This window comes from Dendrobates tinctorius, unplaced genomic scaffold, assembly GCF_039654945.1.
Source record: "Dendrobates tinctorius isolate UK_male_01 unplaced genomic scaffold, ASM3965494v1 ptg000158l, whole genome shotgun sequence".
In the NCBI taxonomy this organism is placed as follows: Eukaryota; Metazoa; Chordata; class Amphibia; order Anura; family Dendrobatidae; genus Dendrobates; species Dendrobates tinctorius.
Genome location: NW_027361825.1, coordinates 4,268,912 through 4,286,432, shown reverse-complemented (window position 1 = coordinate 4,286,432; position 17,521 = coordinate 4,268,912). Strand labels below are relative to the sequence as shown.

Sequence of the window (17,521 nt, the reverse complement as noted above, 5' to 3'; positions counted from 1 at the left end):
CACAGAGGTACTGCACCTCATCCAGAGGTGTGGTATTCCACACTACACAGAACCCAGATACTTGTGTCCAACACCAGAACTCTCCAGGCCAGGGAGGGACTAGACAGGGGGTGTGGGTGGAGAAAGCAGCAGGGGGAGATGAAGGATGTGACAGAGGAGTGAGTGCTGGAGATTGGAGCTGACAGGAGCTTGTCCCTAGACCAGATGACAGTAGAAAGAAAGAGGAAAGACAGAAGAACAGAAAGATCAGCTGCAGTGGAAGAGAGGAGGAAGGGGTCCTAGGGGCACTGGTAGTGAGGAATCCACTCATGGGGCCTGTATCCACGCCGACCATAGTCGCGTGGAGGGACCAGGTCACAGTAGGGGACCGGCACCAGACTAGTAGAGAAACTAAGGACACAGCTAGCTAACCGGAGGTTGCAGTATCTGCATGTGCTGCAACCACATCCAACACATTCGCTGAAAAGGCAGCCGGATAGGATCAAGGGGACCTAGAGCACGTCGCCCGACAGGATCCAGGGCTGCTGGCTTGGGACATTGTGTGTGAAGGTGCAGGGCAGGAGAGAAGGGAGCCAGCGCAGTGAGACGGCCAGGGAAGGAACATCTGAAGGGGGTTCTGACACAGTGTACCCAAAATTACCTGAGAGCTGGCTGGATCACTGACCCGGAGGACACATCACCCCGGCTCGGGATTGTAACTGGAAGAATTGTGAGTAAAAGTGTGAAGACTGCACTATACTGGATCCTCTGACTTACTTACAGCGTCACCTGCCTTCCACCACGACTACAACCACCATCATCATCTCTAACACTTATAACTGCCCTGGGGCCTAGCTCTACCCGTGGAGAGCTGTACCAACTCTGCTGCATCACCAACAGCCCCAGTGTTCTCTTTTGCAGTGTCGGCCATCACCTTCCTTGTTGAACACCACGGGTGGCATCACGAATTAACACCATCTTTATTCCCTAAAATCATCCCGTGTAACCCTGGCCCTAGGGGGCGCTGCACAATCCCAACAGTGAAACATGTTGGTAGCAGCATGATGCTATGGGGGGGGTTCAGCTGCTGGAAGGACTTAATGACTGGTTGCAATTGAATAAAACATGAATGCAGCCAAGTACAGAGATATCCTGGATGAAAACCTCTTCCAGAGTGCTCTGGACCTCAGTCTTGGCCAAAGGTTCACCTTCCAACAAGATAATGACCCTAAGCACTCAGCTAAAACAACAAAGGAGTGACCATTGACCATTCTTGACTGGCCCAGCCAGAGCCCTGACCTAAACCCAATTGAGCATCTCTGGAGAGACCTGAAAATGTCTGTCCACCAACGTTCACCATCCAACCTGATGGAACTGGAGAGGATCTGCAAGGAAGAATGGCAGGGGATCCCCAAATCCAGGTGTGAAAAAGTTGTTGCATCATTCCCAAGAAGACTCATGACTGTACTAGCTCAAAAGGGTGCTTCTACTCAATACTGAGCAAAGGGTCTGAATACTTATGACCATGTGATATTTCAGTTTTTCTTTTTTAATAAATTTGCAAAAATTTCTACATTTGTTTTTTTCAGTCAAGATGGGGTGCAGAGTGTACATTAATGAGAAAAAAAATGAACTTTTTCGAATTTACCAAATGGCTGCAATGAAACAAAGAGTGAAAAATTTAAAGGGGTCTGAACACTTTCCATACCCACTGTATACACATATTCCATACATGGGAATCAGAGGTGTATATGCCACTCTTAGTTTCCCAATAACTGGCCTTATTGGAAACAGCTGCAACCTTCTCCGTTAATCGTCAGTCAATTACGTAATTGTCTGGACAATAGGGGGCAGCAAGGGGCTGCTTGTGATAAAAAGACAACAATTTAGTTATGACCCCCCTGGCCGTGATCTTTGATATTGCTATTTTCTTTTACTCTGTTGGGTGTCAGAGTTTGACTGGTGCACTTTAATCCATCTACAGTACCTATCATTATGGCTATTTTCATAAGGCCCCTTGTTAATTATTATTATATTCTTAAATTAGTCAGAAAATAATAGAAATATAAATAAAACACAAATTAAGTTTGCAGTTAGCATTAGCAGTTCACAAACCCATCATAAGTTCTTCCCTCTGACACTCACCATGGTCGCTGCACGTTACAGATTTCCCTCTCTGCTTTAAAGCCCAGGTCGCCCCCGTTGTACATGGAAGACAGATAGGTCTGCGGGAAGAGCGAAGCGTTATTCTTGCAGTCTAAATTAAAGATTCAGTTCCACTGTCTCTGAATAAACTCCTGATCCAACAAGAAAATTTAAATTCTTGTTCCTGTGGTCATGGACTACCAAAGTGGCTGCTGGATGTGGGTCCTGTCAATCTTTTATTTTTTCTCATTTCTATCAAATAACCTCAACATCAACATAACATTGTACACATTACAAACATAACCACAGCGCCCAAAAGGTAATTCCAGTTCCGGTGCCCTACAACATGACTACTCATGGTGCCTCAAGATGTGGTGATCATGTCACCATCGCTTGACAGGTCCATATTGAATATAACCAAGTTGTCAAAATAAATCTTCACTTAATTACCTGATTTTACTGGAAAACTCAAGTTTCCTATCCAGTTCAACGAGAGCCATATCATAATCATAGGATTTCTCCACGCCCTTGTCATTTTTGCCAGTTGGGTTGTAGTCACTATGACGGTGGAGTTCCTTCACTCTGTAGACCTTATCTACAATAGATGAAAGCAAAAACATAGGTAGTCCTCACATTTGTAGAATCGGCTCTGAGGTGCTCATGTGCTAGAGGACAAGTTGGAGGTTGTGGCAGTGTGGCGCCCCCGGGAGTATGGTCGCCACAGTGGCATTACCTTCCTCCAGGGAGGGTGATGTCAGGCTTGGAAGCAATGAAGGGTCTATCTGACAGTTAATCATTTTCATGCAACACAGTTCCCACTCCAGGCCAACAGAGTGAGCTCTGAACCAGGAAAGGGGGAGGAGTGCGCTCTGAGGGCCAGGAAGGGGAAATTAGGAGTTAGTGTGAGGAGGGCAACGTGTGTAGATGTGTGGAGAGAAGCTGGAGGTCGAGCTAAGGAGAGAGAGCTTCCTCCCAGTGACAGCGCATGATCTGAAGCCTGGTCTCCACGGTTGTATGGATACTGAAGGTCCTGCAACAGAAACCAGAGGAATAGGAAGCTGTAAATGCTCTATTCCCACCTAAGACTCGGAGGCACAACAGCGACGGGTGAGCCAAGAGAGATAGAGGGCTACAGCTGTCTGCCATACGAGGTAGTTCTAAGAGAAGATAAGAAGGAGGAACTTCAGTGTTACACGTACTGCATGTACCTCAAGCCAGCGCTAGGAAGGAGACTACACAACCCATCTGATAGAGAGATCCCTGAGTTGCTTCCAGGCTAGCCTGCTCCTGTGCCATCTGTAACCAATACCCTGGACTGCGTTTGCCAAGTAAACGTAAAGAAACTGCACTCTGTTGTGTCCTTGCCTCCTTCCTGCTACATCTTCAACACTGCTACATCTCTGTGCCAAACACTGCACACTCTTCCTAAACATTCAGCTACACTGCCCGGGGACTACAGCCTTGCCTGTGGAGGGCTACACCATCATTGCTGCACCACACCATCTGTCCCAGAGGATCTGTCTGCAGCGTCAGCTTAACATCTTCATTGCCGAACACCACAGGTGGCTTCATGAATCACTTATAAACTTTATTCCCAACTCAACACCATTTGCATGGGCGCCCAGGGCCACGGACCGGGTCACCGCTGCTGTGACATTCCCATCTGAGAGACCAGCCCGGTATCGCGTACCCCACAGCCCTGGGAGGGCGACCCATTTTGGCGTCACAAACAGGATTACGAAGCCCGGTATCCCCGGGTCCTGTGTGCCAGAGACTGTGTTTGGTGCTATAAACTGTGTGCGAAATTGGTGCCATTGCCGCCATTATCCCACTGATAAGAAGGGGCAGATCTTCGTGGGCGGAGCCAGCCGAGAAATGGGAAAGGAGAAGAGCGCGCGGGAAGTGAGAAGCTGAGGCCTGCAGTTCCGGTGTCCCCTGATCCAGCCGAGGAGCGGCATCCGGTAAGCCTGCGCAACCCCGCGTCCTGGCCCACATTAACTAGGGGGAGAGAAAATGTCTGAGGACAACGCCAATGCAGCGGCGGACGCTCCCGCTAACCTCCCAGCGCCGCAAGATGCAGGGTCCAACGCGCCTGCGGCTCCGATAGCGCCGCTGAATCCAGCAGCCAGTGTTGCCTCCAGGGCACCACAAGAAACAGCGCCCACCACAGCGGTCCCCATAATGCCGCTGTCTATGCCCTACATACCTGGAGCTGCCTGGCTACCGCAGTACTCAGGGGAGTCACATACCGTGAGTGAATTCAAAGAGAGACTGTGCAGTTTGTATGAGGTGTATCCTCTATCTGAAAGCCAGAAAGTGAATATCCTAATTGGGCAGCTAACAGGTGCAGCACAGAGAGAAGTAAAAGCCTGGCAAGACACTGACAAAGAGACTGTTAAAAAGATTCTGGCCAAGCTGAGAAGCACCTTTGACACCCTTACTGCAGCTGAAATCAAGATGAGGTTCTTTGGATGTAAGCAGAAGGCGCAGGACAATATAAGAGACTATGCTCTTAACCTGCAGGAGGCGCTGTGAGCCGTCAAGCAGATTGACCCAGACAGCGTGAAAGATGGAGACGGACTGCTGAAGGAGCAATTCATTGAGGGACTCCTATCCAGTACCCACAGAGCCCAGCTGCGTATCATAGCCCTACAAAACCCTGATCTGGACTTTGCTGATTTCAAGGACAGGGCTATCCGGGTGCTGCAGGAACCAACTGTCAACCGTCCAGCGCCCCCTAGGCGCCCAGCGATCACCTACCACCAAGAAGCAACATCTTTCCCTTCCATCCCTGTGGAGGCTGATGCACAGACTCTGGACAAAGATCCATCTGCAGAACTGCGTCTTCAGGTCCAGGAGTTGACCAAAGGTATGGCTGCACTTGCTAAAATCGTGCAGTCCCTGCAGGTATCCTCCAAGGAAAAGATCCAGCTCACCTCCAGTCCAGAGGATGTCCCTTGGCTAAAGAAGAAGAGGATCCCGCCACTCCGAGGAAGGAACAACGATCACTATGACCAGGACGGACGTCCCATCTGTCGTCACTGCCACAAGGCAGGCCACATCGCAAGATTTTGTTATTTAAATGAGCAACCCCTGGGGCAGAGGGCCAACCCCCAGGAGTAGGATCACAAGGCCCAAAGAACTGGCGAGCCAAGTATGTTGGAGGGAGACCAATCCTTCCAGTGGTGATTGACGGTATCTCCATGAACGCTTTGCTGGACACTGGCTCTCAGGTGACCACTATGCCGTATATCCTTTACAAGCGGTATTGGTCTGACTCTGAATTTACCCATGGCCCAACTGATGAACTGACAGTAGTGGCCAGCAATGGTCAGTCTTTACCACAAGTAGGATGTAAAGAAATTACTGTTAAAGTGGGTCGGGTAGAGCTAAAATCTCAAGGTCTGATATTTGTGGATATTGATCGACGAGAATGTAATCCAATGATGACTCTTGGTACCAATGTAATTGAAAAATGTCTTTCCGAGGTTATTGTCTTGTTGCAACAGGTGGCTGAGACTGCTGGTTCCAGTGAACAACGAGTCCTGCAGAAGGAGATCAAGGCCCTGATGCAAAGACAACAGGTAGAACTCTATGGCGGAGAAATTGGCGGCATCAGAGTGAGTGATGCTTTCCCCATTGCAATACCCCCCAGATGTGAAATGTTGATTTGGTGTCGGGCAGCCATAGGCCTCAGAGGAAAAGATTACCAGGCAATGGTAGAACCAGTGTACTCTGAAAGCAGGCCCACTGTCCTGACAGCCAGAGGGGTAGCTGATGTCCGTAAAGGGAGAGTACCTGTACGCCTCTTGAATTGTGGGGAGGAGGAGGCCACAATACCTCGGTATGCCACAGTTGCTAAGCTGCTCACTGTCAGTAACAATGCAATGCAGGCAGCAGAGCCCTTGGTCTCATCCGACCAGGTGAAGGACAATGGCTCTGTCAAGCAGCTGGAGGAGTGGTGCCAGCAACTGCAGGTGGGGACTGACTCTACACCTTCATACCAGAAAAATGGGGTTTACAGAGTGACCCAGGAATATGAGTGGGTATTCAGTAAACAACCCCTAGATTTTGGGAAGGAAAAAGGGGTTCAACACCATATCCCCACTGGAGATCATCCATCCATTAAAGAAAGGTACCGGCCTATACCCCCAACACAATACCAATGTGCTAAAGGTACGTTGAGAGAGATGAAGGAAGCTGGGGTTATCAGAGACAGTTGTAGCCCCTGGGCATCTCCAATAGTTTTTGTAAAGAAAAAGGATGGTACCATGAGAATGTGTGTTGATTACAGGAAAATTAACAGCATTACACATAAAGATGCCTACCCATTACCTAGGATTGAGGAGTCATTAGCTGCACTTAAAACTGCTAACTACTTTTCCACCTTGGATCTCACTAGTGGGTATTGGCAGGTTCCTGTGGCAGAGGCAGACAAGGAGAAAACAGCATTTACCACCCCAATGGGTCTCTGTGAGTTCAACTATATGCCATTTGGGCTCTGCACCGCCCCAGGAACATTTCAAAGGCTGATGGAGTGCTGCCTGGGACACAAGAACTATGAGACAGTCCTGTTGTACCTTGATGATGACATTGTTTTCTCCAAGACTTATGAAGACCATCTGGAGCACCTGGCGGAGGTGTTCGAAGCCCTGTCCAACTCTGGCCTGAAGGTGAAGCCTTCCAAATGCCACCTCCTGAAGCCCAAGGTACAGTACCTTGGTCATGTAGTGAGTGCAGAAGGTGTGGCCCCAGATCCGGACAAAGTCACAGTCATCCGGGACTGGCCGAAGCCCAGCAACCTCCATGAAGTACGTCAATTCCTCGGGTTGGTAGGCTACTACCGAAGGTTCATCAAAGGCTTCACTGAGATAGCCACCCCTATGCAAAATCTTCTGGTGGGGCAGTCCAAGAAAGCCAAACAGAAGAGTTCCACCTTTGAATGGAATGAGGAATTGGAGAGATCCTTCACCAGACTGAAGATGGCTCTCACAGGGGATGAAGTTCTGGCCTACCCAGATTATGACAAACCATTTGTGTTGTATACTAATGCCAGCAACATGGGACTTGGAGCAGTACTGTCACAGGTACAGAATGGCAAAGAAAGGGTGATCTCCTACGCCAGCAGGAAGCTTCGTCCCACTGAAAGGAACCCTGACAACTACAGTTCCTTCAAGCTGGAGTTCCTCGCCATAGTCTGGGCTGTGACTGAAAGATTCAAGCATTACCTAGCTTCTGCCAAGTTTATCATCTTCACGGATAACAACCCATTGACTCACTTGGAGACTGCAAAACTAGGTGCACTGGAGCAGCGATGGATGGCTCGGCTGTCTAACTATGAGTTTACCGTCAAGTACCGAGCAGGGCACAAGAATGCCAATGCTGATGCGCTGTCCAGAATCCCTAATCTGCCAGATGCAGGAGAAGACCCTGAGGCTCTTGAAGAAATAGAGTTACCTCCCTTCCACCGGCCAATTGCGGCCCAACGTACTCAAGGAGTGAGAAACAGGCGGTTTGGCTTGAAAGAGGTCACCCTAAATCCATTGCCCCATCATGATGGGGCAGAAGCGCAGGATAGTGACCCCGCAGTCCGCATGGTGAAGGAGCTACTGTCATAAGCTGACTCACGCCCAGAGTCGGAGGCTCCGGAAAAAACCCAGCAGTTGTGGAAGGAAAGAGGCAGGCTGTTCATTTATGAAGGAAAGCTGCGTTGGAGGAGTATCAATGCCCGCACTCATGAGCTGGTCTGGCAGGTGGAAGTCCCAAAGAGAGAGGCATCAATGGTCTTGGAGGCATACCACAATGGAGCTGGACACTTCGGATGGAAGAAGTTGGAAGCCTTGCTCCGGGAGAGATTCTACTGGGCTGGTTTGAGGAAAGCCATTGAAAAGTGGTGCCGGGAGTGTGGACAATGTAACCTGCGCAGAAAGGATCGAAACAGCCTGAGAGCTCCTCTACAGCCAATAATAACCAAACAGCCACTCGAGCTGGTCGCCCTAGACCATGTGAAGCTGGTCCCAAGCCGTTCAGGCTACATCTATGCTCTTACCATCGTGGACCACTACTCAAGATTCCTGGTAGTTGTGCCTGTCAAAGATCAAACAGCCAGGACAGCAGCCAGAGCCTTTCAACAGCACTTCTTTAGATCACATGGATATCCTGAGCGAGTGCTTACAGATCAAGGTCCAGCTTTTGAGGCAGAAGTGTTCCAGGAATTCTGTAAGTTGTATGGTTGTAAGAAAATCCAGACAACACCATACCATCCACAGACCAATGGCATGTGTGAAAAGATGAACCGTTTGGTGATTGACCTACTGAAGACCTTGCCTTTGGAGGAGAGAAATCTGTGGCCCGAAAAGTTGTCAGATCTGGTAGACCTCTACAACCACATTCCTGTGAATTCCACCAACTGCACTCCAGCCTACCTAATGAGAGCGAGGCCTGGTAAGCTGCCTATTGATTTGGACATGGGAGTCCTTACACCTGAAGTAACATCACCAGATGCTGACTGGGATACAGAAAGACAACAGTACCGTAGAATACAAGAGTGTGTGGGGTAGAGTCTAGCTCAGGCAAGACAAAAACAAGAAAGGCACTACAACCAACATGCACCTGCAGTTCCCTTGTCACCAGGAGAACAAGTCCTCAAGAGGAAAAGAAGACTGCATAAATTGGATGATCAATGGGAAGCTGAACCCTACACCATTCTTCCCTCAAACTTTGACAATACTAAGGTGTGCCTTATTAGTAAAGATGGAGGAGAAACCTCAACAGCAATATCAAGAGATCATTTGAAATTATGCCCTGACCAGTTAAAAGAAAGAATGGAAGAGCAAAACAACATCCAACCCATAGAAGAAGAAGAAAAGGTCAGCACTATACTTGGAGAATTCCCTGCCAATTGGACTAAAGTAAATGATGCCATAGTGGTGCCAGTGTTAACATTTCCCCAATTGGTAGTACAAGAAGTGACTCAAGAGAACTCTGAAAATCAGGAAGTTCAGGTAGCAGATGCCATACCAGCAGTGGAGCCAGAGAACCCTCGCCCTGCCAGTGGTGAATCTGTCATACCCATGGTGAGTCTAAGAGTTTGCAGACAGCTTCTACCCAGTTTACCCACAGTGAGTAGAAGCGGTCCTAGGAAATCTAGTATCCCTGTGCTACGCAGAACCACCAGTATGGTAGCCAGTACAGTACACACTACCCCAGTGGTTAGCACCAGACCACCAGTGAGATCCCCAACAACACCAGTGCTACGTAGGTCTGTCCATAGTACCCAAGGTATTCCCCCTCTAAGGTTTCGTATCTAAGTAACAAATAATGTAAATGTTAACCTGTACATGTAAATAAGTAACGTTTAGGTTTTGTGCCTACAGAGACTCTGTAAGAACCCCACCTTTTTGAATCGTTTCATTTTGTTTTACTGGACATTTGTACCACAGGACTATATGTGGTCAAAAACCTAACTTTGTACATAATTCACCATTTGCCCAGGAATGGACCATGGACATTGATGCTTGGACTTATCATCATAGGACTATTTTTGGAGCTTTTGTAAATGTTTCATTTTTCTAAATCTTGTAACCTTCATATTGTTTATCTTGTTATATGTTTTTCATGTTTTTCATCAGTCCAGGAGTACTGACTTGCACTAGGGGGGAATGTGGGGCCCCCAGGAGTATGGTCGCCACAGTGGCATTGCCTTCCTCCAGGGAGGGTGATGTCGGGCTTGGAAGCAATGAAGGGTCTCTCTGACAGTTAATCATTTTCATGCAACACAGTTCCCACTCCAGGCCAACAGAGGGAGCTCTGAACCAGGAAAGGGGGAGGAGTGCGCTCTGAGGGCCAGGAAGGAGAAATTAGGAGTTAGTGTGAGGAGGGCAACGTGTGTAGACGTGTGGAGAGAAGCTGGAGGTCGAGCTAAGGAGAGAGAGCTCCCTCCCAGTGACAGCACATGATCTGGAGCCTGGTCTCCACGGTTGTAAGGATACTGACGGTCCTGCAACAGAAACCAGAGGAATAGGAAGCTGTAAATGCTCTATTCCCACCTAAGACTCGGAGGCACAACAGCGACGGGTGAGCCAAGAGAGATAGAGGGCTACAGCTGTCTGCCATACGAGGTAGTTCTAAGAGAAGATAAGAAGGAGGAACTTCAGTGTAACACGTACTGCATGTACCTCAAGCCAGCGCTAGGAAGGAGACTACACAACCCATCTGATAGAGAGATCACTGAGTTGCTTGCAGGTTAGCCTACTCCTGTGCCATCTGTAACCAGGACCCTGGACTGCGTTTGCCAAGTAAAGGTAAAGAAACTTCACTCTGTTGTGTCCTTGCCTCCTTCCTGCAACATCTTCAACACTGCTACATCTCTGTGCCAAACACTGCACCCTCTTCCTAAACATTCAGCTACACTGCCCTGGCACTACAGCCCTGCCTGTGGAGGGCTACACCATCATTGCTGCACCACACCATCTGTCCCAGAGGATCTGTCTGCAGCGTCGGCTTAACATCTTCATTGCCGAACACCACAGGTGGCGTCACAAATCACTTATAAACTTTATTCCCAACTCAATCCCTTTTGCATGGGCGCCCAGGGCCACGGACGGGGTCAGCGCTGCTGTGACATTCCCATCTGAGAGACCGGCCCGGTACCGAGTACCCCACTGCCCTGGGAGGGCGACCCAGTAAGACCACAGCTGGGGCTCCAGTAAAACTGATGACAGAACTTACCTCCAACTCTGACATTGACTGTATGGAGTAGTTCATCTAGGTGGAAGCAGTGCGCAGCTGTCAACACAAACAATTTGCTTACAATGGATCCTTTACATTTCTCTTCAGACCCTGGACGCTTAAAGTAACAAAAAAAGAGAAAGTGTCTCAAAGTCTGGTGGCAAGTGGACAGAAAACACATAAAGTGGTGCATTTTTAACACAAATCAATGCTTGCTCATAGTTGAAGAATATCTCAGTTTTTGGCCTGAACGCCGAAGATGCCCATAATTTATCAAGGCTGGGCACCTTTTAATAGGTTGGACTTATCCTTCTCCAAAAAAAATAACACTAAAACTGGACATTCTTATTAAATCTCCCCCAAAGTGATTTCTCCAGCCATTTTGCAATAGAATAATATGGGTTTCTGGTAGTTTACAGATACTGTATATCTAGAAGACTATTTATTAGTGCATTAGCATTCATCTACAACCTTTTGAGTATACCTACAATACCCACAACAAGTAATATATTGGATAGCTGTACGGTGTAGACATGCACTTCTGTCAAATCGGGAAGTTAAAGAGGCATTTTCAAGTTTTCTCTTGAGCAGTTAAGAGCAATGCAATCTCCTTGCTTCCGCTTTCTTGCAACGTGGACTCGCATCCTTGAGAGACAGTGCTGGTAAATAATACTGTAATATAATATAAGTAGAACCTTAAAGCCCAGCAGAAGTACTGTTGTAACAAATTCACCTATCAATAGTTTATTCTAAGTCTACACTGTTATCCCTGTATTTACACATGGAGAAAACAGGGCACTTGAATAAGCACAAAGTTCTGAACAACCAGCAGAGTGATTAGGAGACATTCTCTGAAAGCTACAGAGCTGGTGAATTATAAATGTATCTCTTCAGAAGATGAAGGAGCAAAAATGATGTATAGAAATCAATGGTCTTGAAAGAGGTGACTGGGATGTTATTATGCAAATTGGCTCTTCAGAGAGAAAGCGGACTTGAACTCTATAGCGCCACCTGTTGGTAGTAGCGATCCTACAAGTCACAATCAACCCTTTAACGAATCTTGTAATATGACTTAGGATAAAAGCCTAATCAGAATCTCAATTTGCAGACACGGTGTTTCGGGCTATTGGCCCTCGGCATGCAAAGTATGAGAACTGCTTTGACTAGGTGAGGGGCTCTGGACTGGAATGTTATTATTATTATTTATTATTATTATAGCACCATTTATTCCATGGCGCTTTACATGTAAGCTGGTCGTGCAGTGATTTGATGGATGAGTGGTTACTGCAGGTTGTAGGCTTGTCGTAAGAGGTAGGTCAGGTTCCTTTTGAAGGTTTACACGGTAGGTGAAAGTCTGATATGTTGTGGTAGAGAGCTCCATGCAAAGTAGGGGGATGCGCGGGAGAAATCTTTTATGCGATTGTGGGAAGAGGAGATATGAGGGGAGTCGAGAAGAAGAAATTGAGAGGATTGGAAGTTGCGTGCAGGCAAGTATCGGGAGATAAGGTCACAGATGTATGGAGGGCACAGGTTGTGGATGGCTTTGTATGTCATGGTTAGGGTTTTGAACTGGAGTCTTTGGGTAATGAGGAGCCAGTGCAGGGATTGATGACAGAGGGGGGAGGCTGGGGAACAGCGAGGAGACAGGTGGATTAGTCGGGCAGTGGAGTTCAGAATAGATTGGAGGGGTGCAAGAGTGTTAGAGGGGAGGCCACAGAGCAGGAGGTTGCAGTATTCAAGGCGGGAGATGATGAGGGCATGGATTAGGATTTTTGCAGATGGGGATGTTAAGAGTTAACCCCTCTCCTGCAGTGTAACCACTGCACACTCTCTCTGAGCACCATGGAAACCAGCTGTACACTATAAAAGATAAAATTTCTCATTGCAGGACAGTGACAGCAGATAGAAAAAGCAATTCAATTGCAAATTTGCTTATTTTCATGCTGCCTAACTAATTATAGAACTTGAGAACATCCCTGTAAGAGAAACTGGTGACAAAAACAAGTCTATATAATGACAAATTGTCTAAGTGCAATCGTATTTTTTTTAAACAGAACATCTCTCATCAGCCTTTTGTCCATAATAACCTATTTTGGAAATCCACTGACACTCTGTTGGAAAAGACGGGCATCTCAAATGGCTGGCAACTTCATTTTAGGACTACTTTACTAGATGGCTTTCTGGCAGCTTACTAGCACCAGATATAGGTTTTCTTTTTTCGATGTTAAATGCAGAGCAAATATAACCTTGGATTTCTGTGATATAGATGGTGTATATGTGTATTATCCTCACCTATGACTTTCTGACACTACATCTTCTCTTGTTGCATCTCTGGGGATTTCATACTCCAGGTATGGTGTGATGAACCGAGCAAATACAGACTTACTGTGATAGTAATTTTAGCTATCCAGGGAAACACTTCTTCTAGGCCCTGATCTTCTTGAAGTCGTTCTTTGGAAAGTCCACACATCTGAAGAACTTCTGTATCATCTAAAAGTAAGGTGTAAGAAGAAAAATTGATGAAAGATAGAACCCGTGCAGAAAGGGACAGCTGTCGGAAAAAAAGTTGGTGGTGCCACCATCCCTCCTATGATTTCTTGACCACACTTGACCTAATCAGAGGTTTCCATGCCGGGCCATATCACTTAAGTCTAGACCTACAAAACAGCCATGAATATATTTCCTTGTTTCAGTTATCATTTTACAAGTCTATTCCCTCATTTTGTCCGGGCTTCCTGCATCTTCAAACAGGCATGAACAATGACATCATTTAAAAAGAAAGACATGTAAATGTTCTCACCTAACATTATTTCAAAGGCCTCCTTCATGTGAAGCACATTTTCCATCCTGAAAACATGCTTCTCCTTATCTTTCTTGGAAGCAATGTCATTGATTTCATCTTCACTTATGTCATTACCCAGGCCGAAGACATAAACATCTATAAATGAGGGAAAAATAATAAAAGCGGGGATAATGTAAAATACTGAGGAACAATGCAATCTCCTTGCTTCCGCTTTCTTGCAATGTGGACTCGCATCCTTGAGAGACAGTGCTGGTAAATAATACTGTAATATAATATAAGTAGAACCTTAAAGCCCAGCAGAAGTACTGTTGTAACAAATTCACCTATCAATAGTTTATTCTAAGTCTACACTGTTATCCCTGTATTTACACATGGAGAAAACAGGGCACTTGAATAAGCACAAAGTTCTGAACAACCAGCAGAGTGATTAGGAGACATTCTCTGAAAGCTACAGAGCTGGTGAATTATAAATGTATCTCTTCAGAAGATGAAGGAGCAAAAATGATGTATAGAAATCAATGGTCTTGAAAGAGGTGACTGGGATGTTATTATGCAAATTGGCTCTTCAGAGAGAAAGCGGACTTGAACTCTATAGCGCCACCTGTTGGTAGTAGCGATCCTACAAGTCACAATCAACCCTTTAACGAATCTTGTAATATGACTTAGGATAAAAGCCTAATCAGAATCTCAATTTGCAGACACGGTGTTTCGGGCTATTGGCCCTCGGCATGCAAAGTATGAGAACTGCTTTGGCTAGGTGAGGGGCTCTGGACTGGCCTCTCAGCTAAGATTTTTGAAAATAATTTAATGTCCATGTTTAAGAGAGAAATCGGCCTAAAGTTGGCAATTATTGAAGGGTCTTTACCTGGCATAGGGAGCACACTAATGTGTGCTTCTAGAGACTGGGGAACAAATCCTGTACTTTCATCAATAGCATTGAAAGTTTTTGCCATTATTGGAGAGAGTTGTTCCCTAAAGTTTTTATAAAACGCCAGTGTGAATCCGTCTGGACCAGGGCATTTACCCGACGGAGAGGACCGTATTGCCAAATCGATCTCCTCTATTGAAATCTCCTCCTCTAAAGCTTTCAGAGCTAAACTACTCAACACAGGTAGGGATGTTTCCTGAATGTATTCTTTTATCTTATAGGAGAGGTCTAATGGGGGCATATCTGCGAATTTGTTCTTAATGTTGTATAAATTCTCATAGACTGAAAGAGATCCACAATTTCTTTTTGGTTGTGTGTATCCCTGCCATTTTGTTTTTTAACAAACGGAATAAATTTAGCTGACGCACGTGGATGTAGCAGTCTGGATAATGGTCTCCCGCACTTGACCGATAGGTCATAGAAAAAACGTTTAGATTTTTCCATGTATTGAAAATATTTTTTATCTACAGTTTCTCTTAATTAATTTCTTTTTTTTGTCAAGTCAGCAAGCGTGGAAGCAGATAGAGTTTGTTTGTGTGAAATTTCAAGGGAATGAATTTGCTGTAATAATTCATCCACTTTCTGAGCTCTCTCTCTCTTTAACCTAGAACCATGCTTTATCAGAATCCCTCTCATAACGCATTTCAAAGTCTCCCATTGCAAGGGAGCTGAAGTTTGGTCAGAGGCATGTATTTGGATAAAGGAGTCAATAGACTCTTTCAGCTCTGAAGCACATAAAGTATCCTTGATAAGGTTATCATTCAGTCTCCAAGTCCAAGAACGTTGGACCAGAGATGGCAGAGATAAGGACAGAAAAATCGGCGTGTGGTCCGACCACAGAATGTCTCCGATTGTGGCCTTGGGTTGCCAGGACAAAGCATGGTGGCTCAAGAGAAAGAGGTTGATGCGGCTATAAGAATTATGTATATGAGAATAATATGTGTAATCCTTCGCCTGAGAATTCATTATCCGCCAAACATCGGTCAGCCGGAGGGTATGGAGAACCCCTTTAAGAGAACGCAGCTGTCTCACCGAAACAGTTTCCCTCCCAGAAGAAGTGTCTACCTTTTGGGTTCATTGTAAAATTGAAATCTCCACCTGCAATCAGTGTACCTTCTGCGAAATTAGAAAGTGAGGTTAGGATAGCACGGCATGCTGGAATCTGGCCCTTATTAGGAAGATACCAGTTAGCAATTGTGTATATTGAGTCTGCAATTTTTATCTTGAGAAAGATATATCTACCCTGTATGTCTACAAGTGTATCAATAAGGGAAAATGCTAATGACTAGAGTTGAGCGACTTTTGGTTTTTTAGGGTCGCGTTTCGTTTCGTGAAACCCGACTTTTCCAAAAGTCGGGTCGAGCAAGATCTTCCGATTATAGGGAAAAGTCGGGGTCGTCCCGAAACACGAAACCCAATGTAAGTCAATGGGGAATAAAAGTCGGCAGTGAGAGGAGGACAGGAAACACACCAACAGTGCCCATTTGAATGCCAAAAGCATCAATTCTTCTTACTTAAGCTTGTCAACCTTAATTAACTTCATAATACAAGTAACGCACTGAAAAATGGGGGTTATTTGGCTACAGTTGTGGGGGGGGGAGGGCTGGCTCCAGGTTTTCATGTGCCCTGGGCGAAAGAGCGCCCCTTTAACACATACCACAACTCATCATGCTCCGATACGGCAGAGAAATAGCGGTATAGTACAATGAAAAATACTTCACTTTTTACAGCTCATGACAAGGCCCATCTATTTCTCCATACAGAATCATTGGTCCCATATAATGTTTGAAACAGTATATGATGAGCTCCACATAATGCTACAGTATATGTTGGTCCCCATGGATGAAGCTCCACTGTCTTATGGGCCCAAATAATGCTCCAAACATAATGGGCCCCATTTCTAATGCTCTAGTGTATAATGGGCCCTGTAAATGCTGCTCTAGTGTCTGGTGTTCACCTTTGGAATGTTCCAGTGTATGGTGGGCCCCATCTATCATTCTCCAGAGTATAGTGCTCCCCAAAAATTGCTGTCCCAACAATGAAAACAATGAAATAAGTCTCCTCGCTAGGGAATCCCTGTACTAGTCTGGACTCCTCGTCGTTCCCATCTTCCATCTCACTGCACAGTATTTCAACCTTGCAAGTGCTGTGATCCTGAGCAAGCAGGGGGGCCCACTCGTTGGCGACGGCACTGGCACAGGGCCCCTGATAGTACGGTGGTGTGTCTGATGGCGGGTGGGCCGAACCTGCACTTTCATCTGCAGCTTCCTCTTTGTCACCGTGTAAGATGGTACTGTATATGGGAAGGGTAACCTGAGTTTCATCAGGGTCAGATTCAAGCCGTGTAGCGTGCGAGGGGAATGTAGTGGTCTGGGTCAATGTACCAGCAGATTCATCGAGCAGTGGCTGGGCATCAGTGCACTTGTGTCGCCCCCAGGAGTACGGTCACCACAGTGGCATTACCTTCCTCCTAGGGAGTGTGATGTCATGCTTGGGAGCAACGAAGGATCTCTCTAGCAGGTTAACTGATTGGGCGGCGTTATTCCCATGAGTCATGACCCTCCAAACAGCGTTCATGAAGGCAAAGTGTTTGTTTTACGTGGGCAGTATGGTTGCAAAGCTGAACCTTAAAGGAATGTCCAGAAGGGCACCACCAGGAGTGGAGCCTACGGTTTAATTCGACTCCACCTGGGAAACCTCAACCATGCAAGCTACAGAACAGATGCACACATTGCAAGCTTAATTCCGTTAACGAACGAGACTCCGTCATGCCCCGCGGTCCGAGTCCGGCTTACTAGAGGGACACGTGAGGCTCTGGCACATGAGATTGGCCAATAACTGGTGTGTCATGCCCTTACATGTCCGTGGCTGCATGTGCGCTACACTGAAAAGGCCAGCGTTTGTCGCTTACAGGTGCAGATAACCCGATGAACAAC

At 46.5% G+C, this 17,521-nt stretch overlaps 1 protein-coding gene across 1 annotated transcript in view; it reads right to left on the bottom strand.

Annotated features, from left to right (window-relative positions):
- Positions 1 to 17,521, bottom strand: part of LOC141051778 (complement factor B-like) — a 118,655-nt gene that overhangs the window by 32,697 nt on the left and 68,437 nt on the right. The window contains exons 10-14 of the mRNA XM_073548801.1: positions 13,655 to 13,792; positions 13,241 to 13,344; positions 10,855 to 10,972; positions 2,575 to 2,719; positions 2,125 to 2,204 (exon numbers count right to left, since the gene is read on the bottom strand). Of these exons, the coding sequence (XP_073404902.1) occupies positions 2,125 to 2,204; positions 2,575 to 2,719; positions 10,855 to 10,972; positions 13,241 to 13,344; positions 13,655 to 13,792 (585 nt within the window). The remainder of the gene's footprint in view (positions 1 to 2,124; positions 2,205 to 2,574; positions 2,720 to 10,854; positions 10,973 to 13,240; positions 13,345 to 13,654; positions 13,793 to 17,521) is intronic.